The sequence below is a fragment of the Boleophthalmus pectinirostris genome, unplaced genomic scaffold (assembly GCF_026225935.1).
Source record: "Boleophthalmus pectinirostris isolate CB_2022bp ecotype Guang Dong unplaced genomic scaffold, ASM2622593v1 HiC_scaffold_3, whole genome shotgun sequence".
In the NCBI taxonomy this organism is placed as follows: Eukaryota; Metazoa; Chordata; class Actinopteri; order Gobiiformes; family Gobiidae; genus Boleophthalmus; species Boleophthalmus pectinirostris.
Window position 1 is genome coordinate 8,067,845 of NW_026571299.1, and position 17,685 is coordinate 8,085,529.

Sequence of the window (17,685 nt, forward strand, 5' to 3'; positions counted from 1 at the left end):
AAACACTCCACTGTGGGGGCTGTTCGGACGGGGGGTGGGAAAGTGTTTCAGAGTTTAGGCCCTGTTATTGAGTAGAGATTGACAATTCCAGAGCTGAAATCATCCAAATGATTCTAGTGAAAGTGTGTTTTGGAGGACTTCCTGTATTACCACATGACATCACAAGGTGGAACAGAGCGTTTTGAGGTTTGGAGATGTAGACAGACTAATTACGATTAATAGTGTTTAGGAGAAGAACTCTTTTCTGACTCACAGGCGCAGGTTGGGAGGGCAACTGACAGTTTTAGTTTTAGTAGTTTTCAAGTTAACAGCTCCTTTAACCTTTTATTTACCATAATTTCCAGACTATAAGCAATATTTAATTAAAAATAAAAAGTCTTTCTGTGTAAATATCTCAAGTTACAAAGTGGACATCTGCTGCTTACAGACAAGTGCGGCCTATATATGTACAATTTTTTCTTTTCTTTTAAAATTTTGTTGATGCAGATCATATTCAGGTGCGCTCAATAGTCTGGAAATTACGGTAATAGAGAACGGCAATTCCAGGGCAGAAACTATCCAAATTATTCTAGTGAAACAAAACAATGAAAAAATGAATCAAAACACAACTTCAGGTCTGTTTGTGATGAGGAAACAACATTATAACACAGATTAGAAAATAGTACAATATGTAACAACAAAACATCATATTAAAAAGTCTTAAAAAGCGTATACGCACGTCGAACACATAGAGGTAGTTGTCGATGAGGTCCTCCACGATCTTCACCTCGTGCTCTCCTTTGCCGTCGGTTTGGAACAGGCTCGGAGCGAAGAGCAGGGACAGGTTCTTGGTGCACATGTGGTTCAGGTCGGCGCATTTCTGCACCCTGAGTGAGGCCAGAGGGAAAAGATCGAAAACATCAACACACCAAAAACATCAACACACCAAAAACATCGACACACCAAAAACATCTGCACATCACACGGAAAAACCAACCAACAAATCATCAAATCACACTCAGAACTGGAATTTTTTTTTGATGAATCTGTATATTGATACTTTGCTGTGGGGGTGCTGTGTATGGCAGTTACCATGGTTACACAATGCACATATTTGTAGTAGTAGTAGTAGTAGTAGTGGTGCTAACAGTACTACTAGTAGTAGTAGCTGTGGTAGTAGTGGTGTTATGGTAGTAGTTGTAGTGGTACTTGTAGTAGTAGTAGTAGTAGCAGTAGCAGTAGTAATAACAATAGTAGTAGTAGTAGTAGTAGTGGTAGTAGTGGTAGTAGTTGTGTTGTGGAGGCAGTACTTGTAGTAGTAGTAGCAGTAGCAATAACAATAGTAGTAGTAGTAGTAGTAGTAGTAGTAGTAGTAGTAGTAGTTGTAGTAGTAGTGGTAGTAGTGGTAGTAGTGGTAGTAGTAGTAGTTGTAGTAGTAGTGGTAGTAGTGGTAGTAATTGTGTTGTGGTTGTAGTACTTGTAGTAGTAGTAGTAGTAGTAGTAGCAGCAATAGTAGTAGTAGTAGTAGCAGCAGTAGTAGTAGTAGTAGTAGTAGTAGTAGTTGTAGTAGTAGTAGCAGCAATAGTAGTAGTAGTAGTAGTAGTAGTAGTAGTAGTAGTAGCAGCAGTAGTAGTAGTAGTAGTAGTAGTAGTAGTAGTAGTAGTAGCTAGTAGCAAGTAGTAGTAGTAGTAGTAGTAGTAGTAGTAGTAGTAGCAGCAGTAGTAGTAGTAGTAGTAGTAGTAGTAGTAGTAGTAGTAGTAGTAGTAGTAGTAGTAGTAGTAGTAGTAGTAGTAGTAGTAGTAGTAGTAGTAGTAGTAGTAGTAGTAGTAGTAGTAGTAGTAGTAGTAGTAGTAGTAGTAGTAGTAGTAGTAGTAGTAGTAGTAGTAGTAGTAGTAGTAGTAGTAGTAGTAGTAGTAGTAGTAGTAGTAGTAGTAGTAGTAGTAGTAGTAGTAGCAATAGTAGTAGTAGTAGTAGTAGTAGTAGTAGTAGTAGTAGTAGTAGTAGTAGTAGTAGTAGTAGTAGTAGTAGTAGTAGTAGTAGTAGTAGTAGTAGTAGTAGTAGTAGTAGTAGTAGTAGTAGTAGTAGTAGTAGTAGTAGTAGTAGTAGTAGTAGTAGTAGTTGTAGTAAGTAAGTAAGTTTTTTATTTATGTAGCCCTTTTCACAGACATGTGTCACAAAGACACTTTACAGAGCATTATTCATTCATCACTCCAGACCCGGTGGTGGTAAACTATTACTGTAGCCACAGCTGCCCTGGGGCAGACTGACAGAAGCGTGGCTACCAATCTGCGCAATCGGCCCCTCCAACCACCACCATCACTCACACCACTTTCATACTAGGCAATGTGGGTGAAGTGGGGCACCAGTGGCAAAAACTGTTGTTGTGTTCTTAGGCAAGACACTTCACTCACATTGCTTAGTATGAAAGTGTGTGTGTGTGTGTGATGGTGGTGGTTGGAGGGGCTGATGGCACAGATTGGCAGTCACACTTCTGTCAGTCTGCCCCAGGGCCGCTGTTGCTACAGTAGTCGTTTACCACCACCGGGTATCGAGTAAATCAATAATGCTCTGTAAAGTGTCTTTGACTGTCCAAAAAAGCGCTACATAAAACTGATTATTCATTATTATGAAGTGTCTTGCCTAAAGACATAATAACAGTTGTTTTTGTGACTGGCGCCCCCCTGTGGCACCTGATTTTCCCAGTGTCTCCCATCCAAGTACTAACCAGGCCCGGCCCTGCTTCTGAGATATGACGGGATCAGGATTTGACAAGCTGGTATGGTAGTAGTAGTAGTAGTAGTAGTAGTATTAGTAGTAGTAGTAATAGTAATAGTAGTAGTATTAGTAGTATCTGTAGTACCTGTATAAGTGGCTGATGAGAGCGGCCATCGTGGTTCTGTTGACTCGGGGCAGACTCCTGATGATCTCTTTGTATCGGTCCAGTCTCTGACTCTTCTGAGGAATCTCTGTTTGAACACAGTCACAGTTAATAAGGACTGAACCAGGACTAAACCAGGACCAAACCAGGACTAAACCACCATTAAATCAAGTCTAAACCAAGTCACAGCCAGAACTAGATTAGATCTAAACCAGGACTAAACCAAGTGTAAACTAGGACCAAAAATAAAACAGAAGACTGAAACTAAACACTTATAAAGAGTAGTACGTACTTGCGGCCTCCTGCCACAGGGGGTGCAGGTCGCTCATGAAGATCGGGTCGTCGATTTCTCTGAAGAAGCGTTTGAGCACGTCGGTCACGTCCTCGATGAAGTGATCTCCGATTCGCAGTTTGACGTTCCGAGCGTCTTTACGAAACTCCTCCATCAGCAGTTTGATCCGAGACTTTGCCCCGTTCTTCCTGTAGATCCCCTCGTGACCCAGACCTGAGAACAGAAAACACCACAAAATAGGACGACTCTCCACAGATCTGAATTGTAATGTAACACAGAGATCTCGTACCGTACTGCGTGATGAAGGCGATGCAGCTGTCCACGATGATGGGGATGTCGTTCCGGCTGAGTTGCTGTTCCCTCAGAGAGTTCCCCCTCCCTCCGGACGCCCTCTGGATGTCCGCGCACCACAGGGAGAAGTCTGTGCGGGCCACCCCCTGAAGGTGCAGCGTGCTGAGGGACGCAGAGACGACAGAGACGTCAGAACCAGGAAGAACTTTGACTTTCAGTTTATTGATTCACAGAATAAACTAAAGACTAAAAACAAGGGGCAAGCAAGGAGAAAAAAAGGTAGAATAAGAGTCAAAAGTCTCACTCCTGCCTTTACTTTAGCCAAAAAAGAACAATATATAATATAATATACTTTTAATCGTAGTAGTATAAATAGCAGTAGTAGTAATAGTCTGAGTATGCATTAGAAGTAGTAATAGCTAACCCAGGTCTAAACATGCGGTCTAAACTTGGTCTATACTTGGTCTAAACCAGGTCTGACCCAGGTCTGAATCAGGAATGAACTAGGTCATAAGGTCTAAACCACGTCTAAATCACCTGGTCTAAAAGTGCTATATAAACCAGGTCTAAAACTGGTCTAAACCAGTTCTAAACAAGGTCTAAATTAGGTTTAAAACCAGTCTAAACCAGATCTAAACCCAGTCTAAACGAGGTCAAAACCAGATCTAAACTAGGTCTAAACAAGGTCTTAACTCAGTCTAAACCAGGTCTAATCTAGGTCTAAAACTGGTCTAAACCAGGTCTAAACCAGGTCTAATCTAGGTTTAAAACCAGTCTAAATTAGGTCTAAACCAGGTATAACCCAGGTCTAAACAAGGTCTAAACTAGGTTTAAAACTAGGTCTAAAACTAGGTCTGAACTAGATCTAAACTAGGTCTAAAACCAGTCTAAACTACGTCTAAACTTGGTCTAAACCAGTTTTAGATCAATTTTAGACCTGGTCTAAACTAGCTCTAAACCCAGTCTAAACAAGGTCTAAACAAGGTCTAAAACCAGCCTAAACCAGATCTAAACCCATTCTAAACAAGATCTAAACCAGGTCTAAGCCCGGTCCAAATCCGGTCTAAATCCAGCAGCACGATAAAGCTGAAAAATCCCAGACCCATGTGTAGGACAGAGGAGCTCACCGTCCTCTCTCCACCAGGACCAGAGTGTCCTTCTTCTCACCGTCTCCTTCTGAAGAAACACCTGAAACACAGACCACATGTGAACACGGCTCAGGATCAGGCCGGAATCAGAACAGGACTAAACTCAACTGACGGGGTTTAAGTCTGATGGAAACCTTATCTGGAAATAAACTGGCACAAAACCAGGACTAAACCTGGTAGAAACCAGACCTAAACAAGAACTGATCAAGCTCTAGGGACCATTTTACAGAAAAGAAACCAGCAGGCCTAAACCAGGACTAAACCAGGACCAAAGCAGGACTCACTGAGCTCCTGCAGCCTCCTGAGGTTGATGATGTCCTCTGCGGCTCCGTCGGTGCTGGGGCAGATGAACAGGTTGGACTTCTGCAGGACGAAGAAGGCGTCTCTCCACTGCTGCGGGTCGATCATGGCCCTGTACCGGAGCAGCCCCACGCGCTCAAACTCCCGGGACAGAAGACAGTGGCAGCTCAGAGGGGTGAACGCCTGCAAGGACAACGCAAGCACTGACTAAAGATACACTGCGGAACATTACAGGTCACGTGTTCCTAATTAGAGCTAATGTTGTAGTCAAGACCACGCTAATCGAGACCAAGACCTGTCAGAGACCACAGGGTCCCAAGACCAGGACAAGACCAAGACCTCTGAGAGTCGAGAATAAGACAAGACCAAGACTTTTAAAGGCCGAGAGCGAGACAGGACCAAGACCTTTGAGGGTTCAGACTGAGACAAGACCAAGACTATGGCAAAACGAGAGTAAATCGAGACCATCATCGACATTTATTTGTATTCTACTTTTATTTTGGAACATTTATATCAATGTTTTAATAAATCTATCTCCATTTTATCTGATTAAAGTTAATTTAAGCTTTAAAAAAGTCAAACAAACTACTGCACTGAAACACTCTGTGCCCACGTTTTGAACGCTCACCCACAGTTTGAGAATCCCTTCTTTAAACCAACTTCCACTGGCATTTTACAGATAAATCAAGATAGAGCAGAAAGTGGGTAGGATTTTTAAACCTGTTTTCTGAATTGCAGACAACAGCGGTTGTAAGGAAATATGATCTTGAGGTCGAGACAAGACCAAGTCGAAGCACCTTAAGGACCGAGACAAGACCAAGTTAAAATACGTTTGAGTCCAAGACGAGACCAAGACCACAAAAAAACAGTTTTGAGGGCGGTCTTGAGGACAAGACCTGTCTCGAGTACTACAACACTAGTTAGAGCGGCTCAGAAGTCTGATATTATGCAAAATTGACTCTTGTGAGCTTTAAGTCGTGTTATAATAGTGTTACTCTTCAAAAACAGACTTGGAGATGTGTTTTGTTTCATTCACACGTTTGAGTAAGGCTTCATTTTTATTAGTCTGTCAACATTTATAAAGTTCAAAAGGCTCTGTTACACCTTGTGATGTCGTGAAGTGGCTGTTTACAAGTTAACAGCTACAGTTTACCTTTAGTTCAGTAGAGACTGAAATCATCCACATGTTTCTAGTGAAGTTGTATGGAGTTTAAAAACAAACTGGAGGAGTATTACCAGGGAGGCAACGATGCAGTTTTCCTGCAATTTGATACGTATCTCGATACAGGGGTCATGGTATCAATTCAATTTTATTTTAAGATGTGAAAAAGAAAAACCTCTTGTAATTTTTTTCTGCTAATAAGTATAACATAATAACACTATTACATACGTTTCTCACAATACAATACAGTACAACTACTTTGATTCAATGATTTACAGCTCAAAATTTTTATTCAGTGAAAATAAGAATTTCTTTCTCGGGTTATTTTATTAAACACACTGTGCTCTCCATTCTTAGTAAGTAAAACGTTATGTTAAATGTTATATTACATAGAAATGTCTCCCAGACCTTTTTCAAAATAAAACTTATGAGATAGATAAAGCCAAAAGTGATTCTTAAAGGTTGTATAGAGGATTTTCCAAGGAACGAGAAATCCAGCGACTGTTTGTCCTTTTTCAAATGTTGCGCATGCGTGAAACCACCCCCCCTCCCCTACAGCTCCTACGTAGAAACGCCTCCTCCCGCCTCCTCCTTACGCCAGAAACAGGTTTGTTTACAGCCGGTGCTGCACATGACTTGTAAACAACTAACTACAGTGTTGGTTAGGCAAGACGGAGAAGTGAGGAGCGGGGGGAGCGGGTGTGCGGACATTTCGTTCGCGGACGAGAAGTGAGGAGCAGGGAGAAGAGTGGATCGGGCAGCGGGGAGAGGAGCAGGAAAGGGGTGCAGAGAAGGTTGCGCGGAGATTCAGTGCGAATGAACTAGCTACAACACGCAGCAGCAAGCGGACTCTTTCTTTGCCTTGAAAATTACGTTTTCAGACATAGGATATCGCTTTCGTGTCCTGAAAAACGTTTGTCTAACTCTTGGAAATAAAGTACGTTTTCATAATAAGCAGAAGTTTCCTGTCCAGGAGTAATTTGTGGACCAGTGCGTCAGTCTTTAGACCCTGCGTCTGCTTCAGTCGCGCCATCGCTGGAATGAATCTTCAAGAATCACCTTAGTTTGGCTTCGCTGCTTTTCCCCTTGTCTTCTTCTTTCAGCGACCTCAAAAACGGACTTTCTTTTGCGGCGAACTGCTCCTGGATTCTTGTCGCCATTGCAACAAACTTTGTGCAAACTGCGAGGAAGATATAGGTCAAAAAAAGCCGCTAAGAACTGTTGCGTTGGTGGAGTAAACAGCGTCTGTGCGTCTTGCGTCTGTGGACTGCGTGACAGTCGTACGTAAACCACGTACCGGCGGCGCAGGCAAGTCAGTTACACTAGAAACGTAGGGAGTTTGATTGACAGCCTGTCAGCTCACAGATAACGAGGCAGTGTCGTTATCTATTGGCAAATGTTTAGCCCCACCACGTCCAGAGTTGATGAATTTTTATTCTCTTTTTTTTGGTCATCATAATTACAAGGCTACTGCACCTCTATAATCTATCATTGACAATTTGAAACAAAAAAAATCCTCCATACAACCTTTAAGTATTTAAAAGTTTATATATTTGTCATTCCTGGATCTATCAAAGTAAAATAAAAAGTGACTGAAAGATAAAGATCTGTTAGAATATTTCAGATGTTTAGCCGTTTTCTTGCTGCATCTGAGGAGGACGCTGTGATAAATGTTTTCCTTTCGACCAAAATAAATGTCAACGCGGTGCACACAGCGGACCACATGGACATCGAAAAAACACGTGTATAGAATCGTGACACCAGTATCGAATGATTCAACATTATATCGAATATCGTTGCATCCCCTAATTAGTACTATTAGTCCTGTTTTTGTCTGGATCCAATACCTTCCCGATGGCCTTGGTCCAGCTGTGGAGCTCGTCCGCGGTCTCTAGTCCAAACTGGAGGAGCTTCTCTGAGGACAGGTACAGCTCAAACGTGTAACGGAACCTGGGAAAATACAACAAATACTTAGATTACTGCAAATACTATTAGTACTACACCGTTTTAATAGTAGTAGTACAAATAGCATTAGTAGTAACAGGCACAGTAGTATTAGTCTGAGTGGGCATTAGAAGTAGTAGGAGCTAAACCAGGTCTAAACATCTGGTCTAAACTTGGACTAATCTAGGTTTAAACCAGGTCTGCACCAGGTCTGAACCAGGTTTGAATCAGGTCTAAACCAGGCCTAAACCAGGTCTAAAACAGGTCTAAACCAGGTCTAAACCAGGCCTAAACCAGGTCTAAACCAGGTCTAAAAACAGGTCTAAACCAGGTCTAAACCAGGTCTAAACCAGGCCTAAAACCAGGTCTAAACCAGGTCTAAACCAGGTCTAAAACCAGGTCTAAACCAGGTCTAAACCAGGTCTAAAACAGGTCTAAACCAGGTCTAAACCAGGCCTAAACCAGGTCTGAACCAGGTTTGAATCAGGTCTAAATCAGGTCTAAACCAGGCCTAAACCAGGTCTAAACCAGGTCTAAACCAGGCCTAAACCAGGCCTAAACCAGGCCTAAACCAGGTCTAAACCAGGTCTAAACCAGGTCTAAAATAGGTCTAAACCAGGTCTAAACCAAGTCTAAATCAGGTCTAAAATAGGTCTAAACCAGGTCTAAACCAGGCCTAAACCAGGTCTAAACCGGGTCTAAACCGGGTCTAAAATAGGTCTAAACCAGGTCTAAACCGGGTCTAAACCAGGTCTAAAACCAGGTCTAAACCAGGTCTAAAACCAGGTCTAAAACCAGGTCTAAACCAGGTCTAAACCAGGTCTAAAACCAGGTCTAAAACCAGGTCTAAACCAGGTCTAAAATAGGTCTAAACCAGGTCTAAACCGGGTCTAAACCAGGTCTAAAACCAGGTCTAAACCAGGTCTAAACCAGGTCTAAACCGGGTCTAAAATAGGTCTAAACCAGGTCTAAACCGGGTCTAAACCAGGTCTAAAATAGGTCTAAACCAGGTCTAAACCGGGTCTAAACCAGGTCTAAAACAGGTCTAAACCAGGTCTAAAACCAGTCTAAACCAGGTCTAAAACCGGGTCTAAACCAGGTCTAAAACCAGGTCTAAACCAGGTCTAAACCAGGTCTAAACCAGGTCTAAACCAGGTCTAAAACCAGGTCTAAAACCAGGTCTAAAGGTCTAAAACCAGGTCTAAAACCAGGTCTAAACCAGGTCTAAACCAGGTCTAAAACCAGGTCTAAAACCAGGTCTAAAACCAGGTCTAAATCATGTCTAAAACTGGTCTAAAATAGGTCTAAACCAGGTCTAAACCAGGCCTAAACCAGGTCTAAACCGGGTCTAAACCGGGTCTAAAATAGGTCAGGTCTAAACCGGGTCTAAACCGGTCTAAACCAGGTCTAAACCAGGTCTAAACCAGGTCTAAACCAGGTCTAAACCAGGTCTAAACGGGGTCTAAACCAGGTCTAAAACCAGGTCTAAACCGGGTCTAAACCAGGTCTAAAACCAGGTCTAAACCAGGTCTAAAATAGGTCTAAACCAGGTCTAAACCGGGTCTAAACCAGGTCTAAAACCAGGTCTAAACCAGGTCTAAATCAGGTCTAAACCAGGTCTAAACCAGGTCTAAACCAGGTCTAAACAGGTCTAAATAGGTCTAAACAGGTCTAAACCAGGTCTAAACAGGTCAGGTCTAAAACCAGGTCTAAACAGGTCTAAACCGGGTCTAAACCAGGTCTAAAACCAGGTCTAAACCAGGTCTAAACCAGGTCTAAACCAGGTCTAAACAGGTCTAAAATAGGTCTAAAATAGGTCTAAACCAGGTCTAAACCAGGTCTAAAATAGGTCTAAACCAGGTCTAAACCAGGTCTAAACCAGGTCTAAACCAGGTCTAAACCAGGTCTAAACCAGGTCTAAACCAGGTCTAAAATAGGTCTAAACCAGGTCTAAAATAGGTCTAAACCAGGTCTAAACCAGGTCTAAACCAGGTCTAAACCAGGTCTAAAACCAGGTCTAAACCAGGTCTAAAACCAGGTCTAAACCAGGTCTAAACCAGGTCTAAACCAGGTCTAAACCAGGTCTAAACCAGGTCTAAACCAGGTCTAAAATAGGTCTAAAATAGGTCTAAACCAGGTCTAAACCAGGTCTAAACCAGGTCTAAAATAGGTCTAAAGCAGGTCTAAACCAGGTCTAAACCAGGTCTAAAATAGGTCTAAAGCAGGTCAAACCAGGTCTAAACCAGGTCTAAACCAGGTCTAAACCAGGTCTAAACCGGGTCTAAAACCGGGTCTAAAATAGGTCTAAACCAGGTGTAAACCAGGTTTGAAACTGCTCTAAATTAAGTCTAAACTTGGACTCAGCACAGTCTGAACCCGGTCTAAACTAGGTCATAAGATCTAAATTTAGTCTAGACCCTGTCTGCACCCTGTCTGCACCCCGTCCCCAGCAGCACCTGTCGATGAAGCCGTTGCTCCGCCTCTTGCTCCCGTCAGGTCGGCTCACTCCCAGACACAGCAGGTCTCTGTAGTTTATGTTGAGGACCGGGTCTGGACTCAGCTCGGTCTCAAACAGGACCAGAGACCGGTCCACGCTGCACCAGAACCTCTGGAAGTCTGACACACACAGACACAAAGAGACACACACACACAGACAGAGTTAAGTTTAACTCCAAATGATCACTTTTATTAGGAATTAAGTGTTTACATGTCTTTTTTACAGCAGAATTTATTTTTAATCAGAATTAAATTATTTTTATTCTGAATTAAAGCTCTCATGTAAATGTGGCAAATGTTTATTATGATTATTTAAAGGTCCAATATTACACAAATTGTCTCTTGTGAGCTTTAAGTGATGTTATAATGTTGTTTCCTCATCAAAAACAGACCTGGAGTTGTGTTTTGCTTCATTCACACATGCATCTCCAACGTTCCACCTTGTGATGTCATGAAGTGGCAGTTTGTTTGTATTATAATTAATAACATAAAACTGCTAAATGAATATGACAACAGAATAATACAGTACTTTTAAATAATACAATTTAAACCAATAATATTAAATGTGATAAATGGATGTGACAAAAAAGGAAATAAGAATTATGAATAATCAAAAGAATAAAAAAGGGGAACAAAAAATTATGAGTAAAATAAAATACTCTGACAAAGAAATGGATAAAGTTATTTGCAATTATGATTCACATTGGGTCAACTTAAGAAAATAAAGAAGAAAATTACAAAAAAAAAAAAAAAGAAAATACTAGCAGCAGCCGCAGTCGTGCTGTATTTTTCAGATTATAAATTGCACTTTTTTTCATGGTTTGGGTGTTTCCTGCGACTTATACTCCGGTGCGACTTATATATTAACATTTTCACCTCCTGTACCACTGTCACTTACAGAAAGTTTAGACCTGGTTTAGACCTGGTTTAGTCCTGGTTTAGATCTAGTTTAGACATGGTTTAGACCTGGTTTTAGTCCTGGTTTAGACCTGGTTTAGACATGGTTTAGACCTGGTTTAGACCTGGTTTAGATCTAGTTTAGACCTGGTTTAGACCTGTTTTTTTGTCCTGGTTTTAGTCCTGGTTTAGTCCTGGTTTAGACATGATTTAGACATGGTTTAGTTCTGGTTTAGATCTGGTTTAGACCTGGTTTAGTCCTGGTTTAGTCCTGGTTTAGACATGGTTCAATTCTGGTTTAGTCCTGGTTTAGTCCTGGTTTAGATCTAGTTTAGACCTGGTTTAGTTCTGGTTTAGATCTAGTTTAGACCTGGGGATACAGCCCGAAATGTGAAAACAGGAAAATACCGCCATGTAATAAATTTATTTTGACAAAGTAACTGTAATCCAATTACCACTCACTGAAACAGTAACTGTAACTGAATACAGTTACTGTTTCAGTGAGAGGTTAGTAGGTTAGTAGCAGTAGTAGCAGTTATAGTAGTAGTATTAGTAGTATTAGTAGTATGAATAGACAGTATTCTCGTCTGACCGTCTCTGGTTCTCCTGGACAGCGTTCCTCTGTGGGAGGACGAGGACTTGTAGAGGAACCCGAGTGGAGCACGGGCTGCATGATCTCGTCGTAGACTCCGGGGTCAGTCGGGTCTAAACACAAAACAACAGAGCGAGTCCTTGAGCTGTAGCAGAGAAGAGTCCTCCCCAACACGAGAGCTGATAACAAAATGGACAAAAACACGGCACACTCTGGTGTCTCTGCACTGACACAGAACACTACCGTGTCAAAACTTTACATGGTTCAGGCTGTTTGCTTATAATACTGACAAAATCAATGAAAAAAATGAAAAGTTGTTCTTAGTTTTTATATGCTTCATCTCTATAATGCTATTTTGAACTTTCATTGGCCACGATTAATCCGTGTATCATTCGTTCATTCATTTTTCAATATAAAATCAAAAATAAGAAAACGAAAAAACAACAGTTTTCTTCATTATTTGTCTCCAAAACCAAAATAAAAAAACGGATAACGATTGTTTTTTTCAGTTTTCGATTTTATGTTTAAATGAAGAAGGGAAAAAACGGATAACGACCGTTTCCCGTTTACGTGACGTCCGTGACTGCGATGCCGGATTTTTGCCGCTCTGGTCCCGGTCCAGTCCCGACTCGGGTCCCGGTCCAGACTCCAGACTCTGAGTCCCGGTCTCAGCCTGCTTCTGAGTCCCCGGTCTCAGTCCAGGTCTGGTCCCAGTCTCAGTCCCGCTCTGGTCCCGGTCTCAGTCCCGCTCTGGTCCGGTCTCAGTCCAGGTCTGGTCCCGGTCTCAGTCCCTCTGGTCCCGTCTCAGTCTCGGTCCCGTCTCAGTCCAGTCTGGTCCCGTCTCAGTCCAGGTCTGGTCCCGGTCTCAGTTCTCTGGTCCCGGTCTCAGTCCCGCTCTGGTCCCGGTCTCAGTCCCGCTCTGGTCCCGGTCTCAGTCCAGGTCTGGTCCCGGTCTCAGTTCCGGTCTGGTCCCGGTCTCAGTCCCGCTCTGGTCCCGGTCTCAGTCCCGGTCTGGTCCCGGTCTCAGTCCAGTTCTGGTCCCGGTCTCAGTCCAGGTCTGGTCCCGGTCTCAGTCCCGCTCTGGTCCCGGTCTCAGTCCCGCTCTGGTCCCGGTCTCAGTCCAGGTCTGGTCCCGGTCTCAGTCCAGGTCTGGTCCCGGTCTCAGTTCCGCTCTGGTCCCGGTCTCAGTCCCGCTCTGGTCCCGGTCTCAGTCCCTCTCTGGTCCCGGTCTCAGTCCGTCTGGTCCCGGTCTCAGTTCCGGTCTGGGTCCCGGTTCTCAGTCCCGCTCTGGTCCCGTCTCAGTCCCGTCTGTCCGGTCTCAGTCCAGGTCTGGTCCCGGTCTCAGTCCAGGTCTGGTCCCAGTCTCAGTTCCGCTCTGGTCCCGGTCTCAGTCCCGCTCTGGTCCCGGTCTCAGTCCAGGTCTGGTCCCGGTCTCAGTCCCGCTCTGGTCCTGGACCTGGATCAGTCCTGGTTCAGTCCGTACATGGTGCAAAAGTCCGGCATCGCAGTCACGGACGTCATGTAAAAGGGAAACGGTCGTTATCCGTTTTTTCCATCTGTTTTTTTATTTTGGTTTTGGAGACAAATAATGAAGAAAACTCTTGTTTTTTTCATTTTCTTATTTTTGGTTTTATATTGAAAAACGAATGAACGAATGATACACGGATTATGTTTACATGTTTTTTAATTCCGATTTAATTATTCTGAATTAATTCATTCGGAACTCACTTATTCTCCTTTGAATTTACATGGACATAATAATTACGAATTAAGGTTTACATGGAAAACACGTTAAATCGTCTTTATTTAATTCCGCTCAGTGTCTGGGGGTGGGGAAGGTTCTGATTAGACAGAGACACAAACATATTTACATCGACCAGAAGAAAACACAAACTTCAGCTGCTACCAGCTTTTTTATCATCTCAGTTTGTTGTTACACGTGGGGATGCGAACCACTGTTCCTCCGCCCAGACAAACTGGGGAACAGTGGTCCAAACCCAGACTCCTGAACCAGCGGGAGCAGCTCCAGTTCAGGTCGGGCCCAGATCACCTGGAGCCGGGGTGGTGTTTGGTGCCTCGACCTGAGCAGTGCTTTCCTCAGGGAAGAACCAAGAGCACAAAGGACGGACGCTCAGAAGGACATATAACCAACTAAACGAGATTAATGCTTCTGTCCAGATGTTTTGCACCACTGTGGAACCAGCTGCAGACCTGGAGCACGGAGGACAGGAGCAGCCCGCCTCGACCTGTAGTACACAGAGCATTCTCACTTTCGCCGCACAGATCCAGTGGTCCTGCTCGTCCCCGTCTGGAACCAGCACATGGAGGACGGAGCCTATGGTCCTGTCTGACCAACCCGCTCGGAGGACGGCACGAGACCGAGGAGGGGCTGTGTGCTACAGTGAGTGTCCAGTGTATTTCCCACTGTTACGCGAACTCAGAGCTTCTGCTCCGGGCTGATGTGCGGTGAGTTGTGTAAAGTTCTAGGCCACATGCTGCTGTTTTATGAGTTCATGATGATCACTTGAGCTCGACGGTTTGAGCAATTAAATAGGCAATGGGAAAGAGAGATTCGGGACACAAACATGATACAAACATTTTTCACCATATTGCAGTGCGTCATCGCGTCAGAAGGCTGATCCAACATGCAACATGCTGAACGACTGGAATTATTTTTTAAGCAGAATAAACGTTTACATGATCGCAGAAAAATTTATTCCACTTTAAAACTGGAATAAACCACCCACTTAATTCAGATTTAAGTTTAATTCCGAAAAATCATTAGGGATTAAGTGTTTACATGGTCTTTTTAAAGCAGAATACATTTTTATTCCAAATTCAATTATTTTTAATCGGAATTAAAGCTCTCATGTAAACGGGGCAATTGACAATTTGAAACAAACAGACAAAAAAATAATAATGCTCCATACAACCTTTAAAATAAACTTCCTTTAACTTGAGGCCGGGTGTGGTTTCAGTTCGTACCTGAAGGTGGCGCCGCCTTGTCGGTGCAGGAGCTGTTGCCGTGGGAACCGTTTGCATCGCTGGCCAACCGCGCCGCCTCCGCCTCCGAGAAGATCTGCGTGACGGTTTTGAGCAGCGTCTGTTCTGACACGGCAGAACACAGCACCTGGACACAAGAACGAGAAAAATATACTCAGCAGTGCCTCCAGTTAGAGTCACAACCCCAACGACCAGAGGTGGGAAAAGTACTCAGTACTAATTTAATTTTTAACTTTTATTGTTATTTTATGTATTGAAAAAATCCCAAGGAGGTCAGGCATCATACTTAATGCAGGTCCATAAGGAAAGAATTAATAATAGTAGTAGTTGTAGTAAGTAGTTTAGTTGTAGTAGTAGTTGTAGTAGTTGTTGTAGTAGTTGTAGTTGTAGTTGTTGTAGTAGTAGTTGTAGTAGTAGTTAGTAGTAGTGTAGTGTGTAGTAGTAGTTGTTGTAGTAGTTGTTGTAGTAGTTGTAGTTAGTTGTAGTAGTAGTAGTAGTAGTAGTAGTAGTAGTTGTAGTAGTAGTTGTTGTAGTAGTTGTAGTTGTAGTAGTTGTTGTTAGTAGTTGTTGTAGTAGTTGTAGTTGTAGTAGTTGTAGTTGTGTTGTAGTAGTAGTTGTAGTAGTAGTTGTTGTAGTAGTTGTAGTTGTAGTTGTAGTAGTTGTTGTAGTTGTTGTAGTAGTTGTAGTGTAGTAGTTGTAGTAGTTGTTGTAGTAGTTGTTGTAGTTGTTGTAGTTGTAGTAGTTGTTGTAGTAGTTGTAGTTGTAGTTGTAGTAGTGTAGTTAGTTAGTTTGTAGTAGTTGTTGTAGTTGTTGTAGTAGTTGTAGTAGTAGTAGTTGTAGTAGTTGTTGTAGTAGTTGTGTGTTGTTTGTGTTGTAGTAGTTGTTGTAGTAGTTGTAGTTGTAGTTGTAGTAGTTGTAGTGTTGTTGTAGTAGTTCTTGTAGTTGTTGTAGTAGTGTAGTTGTAGTAGTTGTAGTAGTTGTTGTAGTAGTTGTAGTAGTTGTTGTAGTTGTAGTAGTTAGTTGTAGTAGTTGTAGTTAGTAGTTTGTAGTAGTTGTAGTTGTAGTAGTAGTAGTTGTTAGTAGTTGTTGTAGTAGTTGTAGTTGTAGTAGTTGTTGTAGTAGTTGTAGTAGTTGTAGTAGTTGTAGTAGTAGTAGTAGTTGTAGTTGTTTGTTGTAGTAGTTGTTGTAGTAGTAGTTGTAGTAGTAGTAGTAGTAGTTGTAGTAGTAGTAGTAGTAGTGTAGTAGTAGTAGTAGTTAGTTGTAGTAGTAGTAGTAGTTGTAGTAGTTAGTAGTAGTAGTAGTAGTAGTAGTAGTAGTAGTAGTAGTAGTAGTAGTAGTAGTAGTAGTAGTAGTAGTAGTAGTAGTAGTAGTAGTAGTAGTAGTAGTAGTAGTAGTTGTAGTAGTAGTTAGTAGTAGTTGTAGTAGTGTTAGTAGTAGTAGTTGTAGTTAGTAGTAGTTAGTAGTAGTTAGTAGTGTAGTTAGTAGTGTAGTAGTAGTTAGTAGTAGTAGTTGTAGTAGTAGTAGTGTAGTAGTAGTAGTAGTAGTAGTAGTAGTAGTGTAGTAGTTAGTAGTAGTAGTTAGTAGTAGTTAGTAGTAGTAGTAGTAGTAGTAGTAGTAGTAGTAGTAGTAGTAGTAGTAGTAGATAGTAGTAGTAGTAGTAGTAGTAGTAGTAGTAGTAGTAGTAGTAGTAGTAGTAGTAGTAGTAGTAGTAGTAGTAGTAGTAGTAGTAGTAGTAGTAGTAGTAGTAGTAGTAGTAGTAGTAGTAGTAGTAGTAGTAGTAGTAGTAGTAGTAGTAGTAGTAGTAGTAGTAGTAGTAGTAGTAGTAGTAGTAGTAGTAGTAGTAGTAGTAGTAGTAGTAGTAGTTGTTGTTATAATATCCCTAATATCAGTGAGCAAATATTCCATTTCCTGTTCAAATAATTAGTTATTCTCCATGACATGTTATTATTTTTTATAAATTGCTCTGATTGTGAATTCTGTTTTTAAAGTATCGTAAACATAAATTCGATATTGTTGAAGCCTTAAAAAAAAAAATAATAATAATAATTTTATTCCTTTATTCATTTATTTGGTAATTAAAACTAAAAACATATGGATCCTGCAGAAGAAGTTTCCAGATTTGCCGTGACGGAGCTGCCCCGGCGTGCGGTCTGATCTGATCACACAGGCTCAACTCTGTCTTAAAGTGCTTGCTTAAGGGCACAGAGTCAGTCTCCGGTGACCTCCCGTGCTCTCGGCGTCGCGATGCGGCTTTGATCCGAGTGAACGCGCGGAGGAAGGGCGTCCGAGGTCAAGTCCCACACACCGAGAACAAACCCACTCAGTGAGATTAAAGCTGAGCCAGAGGGAATCTAACCCCAGACCGGGACTAAAATCACCAGACCGAGTCACGCCAGACCACGAACAGGACGTCCAAAAGACACACTGAGCTGACGAACTGCCCTGAAACCACAGTCTGTAACCTTTTACACCAAAAACAGACTGAAACTCAAACCTTTTTTTATCATTTTAGACAGAATTCGGGTTAGAAGATCATTAGTTTCCTCAGATTTTGAATTTTCTAACTTTGAATTTTTTAACTCTGAAAAAAGATGTTTGTATTATTTTTATTCTGAATTTTAGCTGGTTCAGTCCTGGTTTAGACCTGGTTTTAGACCTGGTTTAGTCCTGGTTCAGTCCTGGTTCAGTCCTGGTTCAGTCCTG

At 42.1% G+C, this 17,685-nt stretch overlaps 1 protein-coding gene across 1 annotated transcript in view; it reads right to left on the reverse strand.

Annotated features, from left to right (window-relative positions):
• The window catches only part of arap3 (ArfGAP with RhoGAP domain, ankyrin repeat and PH domain 3), a 78,555-nt gene that overhangs the window by 4,777 nt on the left and 56,093 nt on the right, over window positions 1-17,685 (reverse strand). The window contains 11 exon segments of the mRNA XM_055160107.1: window positions 719-866; window positions 2,840-2,945; window positions 3,150-3,362; window positions 3,439-3,602; window positions 4,568-4,628; window positions 4,873-5,071; window positions 7,898-8,000; window positions 10,451-10,610; window positions 11,980-12,042; window positions 12,045-12,092; window positions 14,965-15,109. Coding sequence (XP_055016082.1) covers window positions 719-866; window positions 2,840-2,945; window positions 3,150-3,362; window positions 3,439-3,602; window positions 4,568-4,628; window positions 4,873-5,071; window positions 7,898-8,000; window positions 10,451-10,610; window positions 11,980-12,042; window positions 12,045-12,092; window positions 14,965-15,109 — 1,410 coding nt within the window.